Here is a 9,496-nt window from a genome sequence, read left to right on the forward strand (position 1 = left end):
TCGATGTAACAACGCTCTGCGACGCAATGTTGTGATAGGGTGGGATTGGATGAGGAAGGAAGGGGTTGTCCTTGATGGAAGAGACAACTCGGTGAAATTTCCCATCCCAACCCCACCAAGTGCGGCGAAGTTAGCGGCCATAGGTCTGCCAACTCCGACGGACGCGATAGATCTCCGAGACAAAGATGATCAGGATGAACTGAGTCCGGAGGAACAGGAGGAATTGTATCAGGTGGTTCCCGAACAATACCACTCGTTCATTGATGTCTTTAACCCAAGGAAGGGAGGTGAGGAATTACCTCCCTCGAGGAGCTATGATTTGGAGTTTGATCTTAAGGAGGGGGCGAACCTGAAGGTTGCTCCACTCTACTCGCTTGGAGAAGATCAGAGAAGTGCGCTGAGAGACATCCTAGATCGCGAAATGTCGGCCGGAAGAATTCGACCCAGTAATTCGCCCTACGGATCACCGATGTTCTTGGTACCGAAGAAGGCAAAAGGTCAATGGCGAATGGTCATTGACTACCGAAAGTTAAACGAGGCAACGATACCCGACGCCTATCCTCTGCCTCTGATCGGCCAGATAACCGAAGAGCTGGGAAGAGCGAGGTACTTCAGCAAGTTAGACCTAATTGGGGCTTATCAACTCCTACGAGTAAAGGAAGGTCATGAACACCTGACAGCGTTCAGGACGCAGTACGGTATGTTCGAGTCTCTTGTTGTCCGAGATGGCCTACGGAATGCTCCCGCTGTGTTTCAGCACTTCTTGAATGAAAGTTTTCGAGAGCTGCTGGGAAAGGGAGTAGTAGTCTACATAGATGATATACTCATCTACGGTCAAACGTTGGAAGAACTGAGGGGAACTACGGCGAAGGTGTTTGAAGTGCTTCGGAGGTCGAATTTGTTCGTTAAAGCCAGTAAGTGCGAGTTTGAGAGAGATTCGGTAGTCTTCCTGGGGTTCGTGGTTTCACAGAGGGGAATTTCCAGTAACCCGGATTACATCGATGCTGTCGTATCTTTTCCCCGTCCTAAGAACTTGCGAGAGAGTAGGGGATTTATGGGAGTTGTCAGTTATTATCGGCGTTTTGTCCCCAACTTCTCCAAGATTGCTAAACCGATCAATGACCTCACCAGGAAAGATGTGCCGTTTGTTTGGGGAGTAGAGCAGGAAAGAGCCTTTAAAGAATTGAAGGATAGGATGTGTAGGGCGCCAGTATTGGCTCACTTTGACCCTTCGTTGAAGACACTACTACAAACAGATGCGTCGTTCTTCGGCTGGGGTTTCATAATTTCGCAGGTGAACAAGTTAGGACAAGAGCATCCGGTGGCCATCGAATCCGGAGCGTTCCAGGCGGCGCAGTTAAACTATACGGTAGGGGAAAAGGAGCTACTCGCTATTGTTGAAGCTTTCAGGAGAAGGAGACACTTACTACTACAGGTAGAGACTACAGTTCTCACAGATCATTTAAATTTAACTTACTGGATGGAACCTAAACAGCTTAGCCCCAGGCAGGGTAGGTGGGTCGAAGAGCTCTCTAACTTCAGGTTTAAAATGGTGTATCGACCGGGAAAACAAGCTACACTGCCGGACGGACTGTCGAGAAGAGCAGACTACCACTCAGGAAAAGGAAGTACTATGGTACAGGAGAGCAACCTTATCCAAGGCCTGCCGAAGTTCGACGAACTTGACGACACTAGCTCTGGGTTACAACACCTGCTTCGGGCCTTACAAGGAACAAAGGAAGTGCGAGAGAACGACCTTATTGATCCTATGGATTTGATAGTCGGAATACAGGAAGACGGAGAGGTGGAGGAGGTTAGAGAAGAATTATTGGGGGTAACCTGTGCTAAGTGCTCTCATCCAACATGTCATGATAACGTGCAGGAACCAGGGTCGGTCACCGAACTACGCCGTACCTCGCGGTCCCCCTTAATACTGCGTGGGGGATGGAATTCAAGAGGGTTCCTCACGTTCGATGGTCGAACTTATGTGCCGAACTACGCCGATGCTCGACTAAAGATAATGAAGACGCGGCATGACTCGGTCCTAGCGGGTCACCCAGGCTCAGCGAAGACTCTCGAGCTAGTCCTACGGGACTACGTTTGGGTTGGAGTAAGGAAGGATGTTGAAGATTACATCGCTGGATGTGCGGTGTGTCAGAGAGCAAAGACTAACAGGCAGAGACCCCATGGAGAGCTTAAACCACTGGAAGTGGCTACGAAGCCATGGTCCAGCATTTCGATGGATTTCATTGAAGAGCTCCCGAATTCCCATGGATACAATTCCATCTTAGTAGTGGTGGACCGGTTGACCAAATGGGCCATTTTTATCCCGACTACGACGAAGTTGACCGCAGCTGGCCTATCCGAGTTGATAATGGACTATGTGGTAGCTCAGCATGGGCTACCAGAGAACATAGTGTCTGACAGGGGATCGAAGTTTACCTCGAAATTTTGGAAGAACTTGACCGATAGTCTCGGGATAAGACTACATCTCTCTACTGCATATCATCCGCAGACTGATGGACAGACTGAACGAACCAACCAATCCTTAGAGCTCTACCTTCGAATCTTCACTTCTTATCAGCAGAACGATTGGTCGAAGCTGCTTGCTCGAGCTAGCTTCGCCTACAACAACACCCATCATTCTGCGATAAATAAGACACCATTTTATGCGAACTATGGGTACCACCCTCGATGGGCTGAAGAAATTAAGGCCAGTGAAGTCGAAGTGCCCGCTGCTACGGTAGTGGTAAAAGACTTGACTGAAATACACAAAGATTGTATCGAAGGAATTGAGAAAGCTAATGAGAAGTACGCCGAAGGATACAATAGGAAACACCGGACTACGCCGAACTTCGCGGAAGGAGACCTAGTGATGCTGTCGTTAGAGAATATTAAGACGAAGAGACCAATGAAGAAGTTAGATGTTAAGCAAAGTGGGCCGTACAAGGTAGTACGGCAGGTAGGTTCTCATGCTTGTAAATTGGAATTACCAGGAACGATGGCAGGTATCCATGATGTATTCCATGTCTCCTTGCTCCGTCCTTATCACCCTCCAATATTTCCTGGTCAGCAAGCTGAGCCACCTGGGCCAGTAGAAGTAGACAATGTGGGAGAGTCTTGGGAGGTAAAGGATATTGTGGACTCTAGAGTAAATAAGAGGTCAGGAAAGTTAGAGTACTTGGTGGAGTGGTTAGGTTACGAAGGAACAGACGATTCAGTATCATGGGAACCAGTGGAGAACGTCGATGGAGCTGATGACATATTGGCGAAGTTCCACGAACTTCACCCTACTAAGCCGAAGGAAGGGCGACTGCGAAGGGCTAGGAGATAGAACGTACTGCATACAACATAGGATTACAGCTACGTACTGCTCACTTGTCCTTACTCTTACCCTTACCTTTTCCTTTTCCTTTCTCCTTCGATCTACTCGGTCCCGCGGGATTGGTGTGGAGGCTACCGGTGACCGAAGGTAGATCGAGAGTCTCAGACGGGAACGCAGTAGAGAGAGAAGCATTCCATGCCCGATTCATAGCCCCAAAGAAGTCACCGAAGTCCTGGACATCTCGAGCAGCTTGCATGCTCGGAGTCCTCCACAGAGAACGTATGGTCCGTAGACACTCGAAGGGAAGACTGAGGAGGTCGAGAGCAGTCTGGGCGGAAGCTGGGACACGAGAACTACTACGGCGACCTAACCAGTCAAGGGACGGTGGTGGCTCATACGCCATAGGAGTGACTAGGAAGGGGGTGTCGAACAGTCTTCGGCGAACATCGGCTATCTCAGTAAGGCTTCGGCGAGAGACGTCCGCTAACCTTGTCCTTGCTTCGTTGTCCAGAGCCCCAGTGTTGACTACATCTACTAACGCCGCAGTAACATTGTTTAAAGCGTTAGCTTGACGAGAAGAGAAGTCAAGCAGGAGAGATGTATCATTTCGGGCGGCCTCAAGCTGAGTAGTGAGACCGAGGACGAGAGAACGATAAGTGGCGAATTCCTTTTCGTCCTCAGGAATACGGACGTCCAGGGAGATACGAGGGTGGACGAGGGACAACCGGGGAGCAGAGGGACCAGCACGCTGAGTATCTTCACCTTCCACATCACCATCATTGAAGGCAACCTCCTTCTCTTTAGATTTCCCTTTTGATTTCTTTAAAGAAGACTTCGGTGTCTTCTGGGAAGCAGAGGGAGGGGTGACGGGAGGGGCCGCCGAAGTGGCCGGAGGAACAGAAGGACGCCGACTTCGGGTGCTGTGAGCCGGAGGAGAAGCTACCACTGGAGAGGACGGACGTGGCGCCGAAGGACGAGAGGCCGAAGGACGGGAGGCCGAAGGACGGCGAGAAGACGAAGGAGGAACAGCCGGGAGACGTGATGGGCCGGCCACAGGAGCGAAGGGCGACGGCGACGGAGGCGACGGGCGGAGGTCCGGCGAAGTACGGCGAACCGCGAACCGACCGGAGAGACGAAGGAGGTACCCGCGAACGGGGGACAGACGCTGGAGTCTGAGGAGGGGGGAAGGGCGGAGGGACGGGGCGGGATGTCCCGGGCAGAGGAAACGGGACAGAAGGAGCAGGGGCCAGACGTGCATGAAGCACAACGGAGGGCCTTGTTGTGTGGCCTGACTGCCTTGAGGCAGGGCCAGTTTGGACGATTATACGTGATAATCTCACGTCTACTAATTAGCAGGAGTAACTTCGGCGTAGAACGAATAGGTGGACTCACCGGCAACGATCACACGCTTCGTCAACACCAACCGCGATCCAACGACCAGGCTCGGACTTCATCTTCTCCCACAAGTACTCTTCTTCCCGCAGTGATCTCTTCACCCGTTTGGGCGAAGGCTCCCCTCTGGGAGAAGGGGGGGGAGCAGCGACGGGGGCGGCGGCAGCAGGACCGGCGGCGGCGGGGGCGGGGGCGGCAGAGCGGGCGATGGCGGCGGCAGGGCGGGCGGGGGCAGCAGCGGCGGCAGCGGCGATGGCGTTGGGGGGGGGGAGAACCCCGGAAGAGGAAGAAGAAGAGGAAGAAGAAGAAGAGGAAGAAGAAGAAGAAGAGAGGGAACGGCGTCGTTTCTGGCCCACAATTTGAGCAGGGGGAGGGGCAGGACCGGCTGCGAGTTAGCAATGTCTTGGAGAGCTAAAGAACAGATAAACAAGGCCAAGTTCGGCGAAGGTGTGAGGGGTTGGACGAAGAACTCACGCTCAGGACTATCTACGTTGTTGTCCTCTACACTAATCACCTCCACATCATCATCCGGGTATTCTTCTAACTCGCTTTCACCCTCACTATCGATCCTACCCTCCCCATCATCATCATCCTCACTTTCTTCGGTGTCGGGTCGATCACCCGACTCCGAGCCCCCACTGAGCGAGACTCACCAGGACGAAAGGCGGGCGTCCTACGGCGAGGAGTGGCGGCAGGAGGAGGCCCTCCAGGAGAACCCGAGGCCCTCCAGGAGAACCCGTTACGGGGACGGGAGAACCAGCGGAGGGAGAGGCGGAGCGAGGGGGCGGGGCAGCGCCAGACGGCTCCCCCAGAGAGAGAGTGCCGAGGCCGAGGGAGGAGACTTGGCGAGATCTGTCGCCGAAAGAAACTGAACATCAGCCAAGTTCGGCGAGGTAGGGTGAGTATCGATGAAAACTCACGAGCAGATGACACCATACCACCAAAGTTCCTCATGGCGGCGAAAGGGCTGGGTGTAGGAGTAGAAGGGGCCATGACGTTAAGATATTTAAATGAGAATAAAACTCGAGGCGATGATTCAAGGTAACAAATCTGTTTTCTAGGTAAGAGAGATAGAAAGTTTTGAAAGCAGATGGGAAAAAGAGAGAAGCTCGACGAACTGCTCAGTATTTAGTATAATCAAACCTAACCCCTCGTCGTCAACATGCAGCAAACTTCGCGTTTCATCAACAAAAGGCATCGCAGGGACGATCAAAATTCCCACGCTATAGTGTCTCATCTCAATATAAGCGAGGGTTACTTCGACAAACAACGGTGTTGTTCGGCTGCCATTCAGGAAGCGTGTCTCACCTACAAAAAAGACACAGGGCTTCTTACGGCAAACCTCGACGAAGTTAGGGGAGTCTCATTGTCGGGTTCTGGAGTGAAAGGAGGCCCAACTACGAAGTGCGGCGCAAAGAGCAGAAGAGTGGAGGATGGTCATGGGGAGGGAGAGAATGGGGGTACTACGCTGCTAAGTTCTCTTGCCACGACAGAGGTGTAATCGCTCACGAGGACGTTCGCGGCTAAAGAAGGGGGCGACTGTCACGAACTACGTCGTGACACCTCGATTACTCCACCAACAATGACCCTCCTTTGGCCATCAAAACCCCATCACGCCTTAACCTCTTTACTCTACACGTAACTCAGGACTTCTGACACCAAGTACGGCGAAGTTAGACGGAGTTAGGCTAAGTAGGGACAATGGGAGCAGAAGTACGGCGAAGTTAGACGGGGTTAGGCTAAGTAGGGACAATGGGAGCAGAAGTGCGGCGATGTTAGGCGGAGTTAGGCTAAGTAGGGACAATGGGAGCAGAAGTGCGGCGATGTTAGGCGGAGTTAGGCTAAGTAGGGACAATGGGAGCAGAAGTGCGGCGATGTTAGGCGGAGTTAGTCGAAGGAGGAAGAGGATGGCCGAGGGCTTGGGGAAGTTGGACGAAGTGCGTTGAAGTACGTCAAAGCGCGAGAGGGTTGGATGAACGTCTAGGAGGAGTAGATAATATTAGCTGAGAAGATCGCTGAAGTTCTTCAGCGATCCTTGATTGTTGTCAGTAGTAAAAGACAAATAGAGATAGCTATACATCGGGATACATCGCCATCAATAGAACAAAGCCTTAGTTAGAGTAACTACGCCGAAGTACGCCGTAGTTACACTCCTTTCGACGTCTGCGCCCTCCTGGTTGGGTGAGACATCGACTCAGAAGCGTGAAGTTAGCCGAGGTTCGTCGACCGTCGGTCTATTAGGAAGAAGTTGCTCGACGGCCGTGACACAAACTGAGAAAGATCGTTAGTCCAACCGTTTGACTTCGTTCATGACTCTTGAAAGATACCCTCATGACTTGAAAAAGTGATGAGGCCATGGGTTTTACAATATTACTCTGCTCCCAAAGGTCAGTCCGTGGGGACAAGTAGAGAAGGCGAGTGGAGTAGGTTTCATCAGAGTTGCCTTCCACGGGAAATGAGCGGGTCTCTCCCTACGTCATCCAACCGGGGAGGCGGGCAGACGGGTTTCAAAAAAAGGTAGAGGAAAGTAAGGGGAAAGGGGGAAGAAGTGAGGAAAGTGGGGATAGAGGAAAGACGTGATTGGAATAGATTTGATGAAAGGTGGGCGCTCTGGGAGGCATGCTTCAGTGGAGACTTCAGGACAGAGACCATAAGATACTCACAAAGTCAACATCTGTGTTCCAACTTAGGGGAATATATTGCCACTGGTCACGTCCGCACATTGCTAATATGAGTTTATACAGTACACTCAAAGACTTAGGCGAGGACTTCAACCTGCCCCGTCGAGCCAGTCAATCTCAAGGAGTGTTTCTTATATGTACACAAGTCAATCACGAAATTCACAGATGACAGGCATCTCACAGACAAGATGCTTCAGCAGACACACACTGTATCCTTTGAGTATGATCCCAACTTTCAATCTCATGATACAACCCTTGGGGAGGCAGACAGTGATTTTACTTTTGCTTGGGTTATAACCCGCAGCCATCAACAGAAAGAAGACCTAGATTCAAAACACATAAGTACAAAGCTTGACTACCAGTCCAGGGTCATTAAACACAAGAACCTTAACTTGCCTGGAGGTCCTACAATAACTCCGGAGGTGAGCTTATATGCTTTACAAAATGAATACCGCAAACACCCCATAATCCGCCGTGCAATCATGAGCTTTCATCAGAACAAGTATGGTCTCAGCTGGGAAGCAATCACTGACCCTCACTTATCCAGAGAGCTTGAATGGCAGCTCCTGACAGAGTGTGCAATACGGGCATCGGCCATACATGGAACCTGGAGTTTGCCATCAACTTTGAAGTATGCAGTATGTTTGAAAGATGACCTCCATCGATTATATAATGGAACAGCTAGGCTCATACCTACCGAAAGCTTCCCAAATGTAATGCAGGTGGTGTCTTCAGCTGATTGATGACCAATAGCCTGGAGTACTCTGAATGTGAGAGAGTTTGATATTGAGGAATGGAGTACCTATTTGAACAGCATGCATGTATTGGGAAAGAGTATGTGTTATGTGCATTCAATCATCAAGCGGGCATTGGAGTACATAGGTGATAAGATTGTTTGCTTCCAGTCATTCCTCATTCACACCGTGCAGGACTTGTCACAATTCCAAGTGATGTGATGTATCTTCTACATCTGTTAGAGCATTTTGAGCTCTCCTTACACCCTCAATGTCGGTACCGTCTCATCTATCTTACATAACTTGGTCTTCCAAAGCAAGAGCTGGCCCAGTGATGAGAATTGGGAGTAGAATTTGCTGGCGGTCCACAGATGTTCTAATTGAGCCTGTGTGGCAACCCTCACAGCATCAACTTGTTAAATTTGATTTCCAAGATATAACGGGCATATGAATCACACGGTGACACAAACATGGTGTGGAAAGTGAGCTAGTCAATGACCTGGTTGGCTGACACCCTTAGAAGGAAAGTAGCGGGAGAATGAAGAGCACCTTCTTTCAAGGGGATGGTATTTGTGCACAGCTATAATCGATAATTACATCTCCTGTAGATCCCCTTCTCTTCAAGTCATAAGATATCAAGTGTAAAACACGTTCCCACAATCTTGAGAAGGTGAGAAAATGGCAAGATGGGATGTATGATTTCCGCCTGAAAATGACCCGCGCGAGCTTCGAGAACTCGTGTCCTGTCTTTCTCGTAGCGGAGTCCGGATGAAAAGTGGCAAGAGTACAAGCCATCGTAAGGGTTTGTCTGTTTTTCTGACTTTCATCTTAAGAATTCCTAGCACATTCCCTGACACCTCCTGTGGTCACCCCTAAAGCGCGACCCATGAAGTGGTTCGTTGCAACATACCTGATTGTCATCTGAAGATGGGTTGTACCAATTAGTCACGCCCGGATAGCAAGCCTGCAATCATCAACCGTCCGAAAGGGGCAGTATCAACTCTGCTAGTGAGAGCTGATCTTGCTATAAGTACTGATCATGACACTTTCACCCTCCATGCAGGGCAATGGGAGAGACGGGGAGACGGGGAGTATGAAATTGCCCAATGCGGACGAAGAAGGGATCAAATCTGACCGTGATTCCGCCTGTTCCCACTTTTGGCCCTCTTTTCTCTTCAAGAAAGCTGTGCATTCTTTCCCACCAGGAAGAAAGCTTCTCTCATTGGGTGGAATGGATTGTGAAGATCCCACATTCTACTATCACTTCATCACCATTGCGGTTCCTATTACGGCATTACAATTGCTGTGAATAAACATATACAAACAAGAAGGATTTCAAGTTGGCAGTGAGTCCTAGGCCCACT

The 9,496-nt window shown here is 50.5% G+C and overlaps 1 protein-coding gene across 1 annotated transcript; it reads right to left on the reverse strand.

Moving 5' to 3' along the window:
* Positions 1-3,374: 3,374 nt before the first annotated feature.
* Positions 3,375-5,710, reverse strand: TREMEDRAFT_64103 (uncharacterized protein; the record flags this gene model as incomplete). The annotated part of the gene is made up of 5 exons (XM_007006412.1): positions 3,375-4,617; positions 4,718-5,102; positions 5,192-5,291; positions 5,371-5,585; positions 5,638-5,710. The coding sequence occupies 5 exons, from the start codon at positions 5,708-5,710 to the stop codon at positions 3,375-3,377; spliced, it is 2,016 nt and encodes a 671-aa protein (XP_007006474.1).
* Between the last annotated feature and the right edge of the window lie 3,786 nt (positions 5,711-9,496).

This window comes from Tremella mesenterica (assembly GCF_000271645.1).
Source record: "Tremella mesenterica DSM 1558 unplaced genomic scaffold TREMEscaffold_10, whole genome shotgun sequence".
NCBI classification, from domain to species: Eukaryota; Fungi; Basidiomycota; class Tremellomycetes; order Tremellales; family Tremellaceae; genus Tremella; species Tremella mesenterica.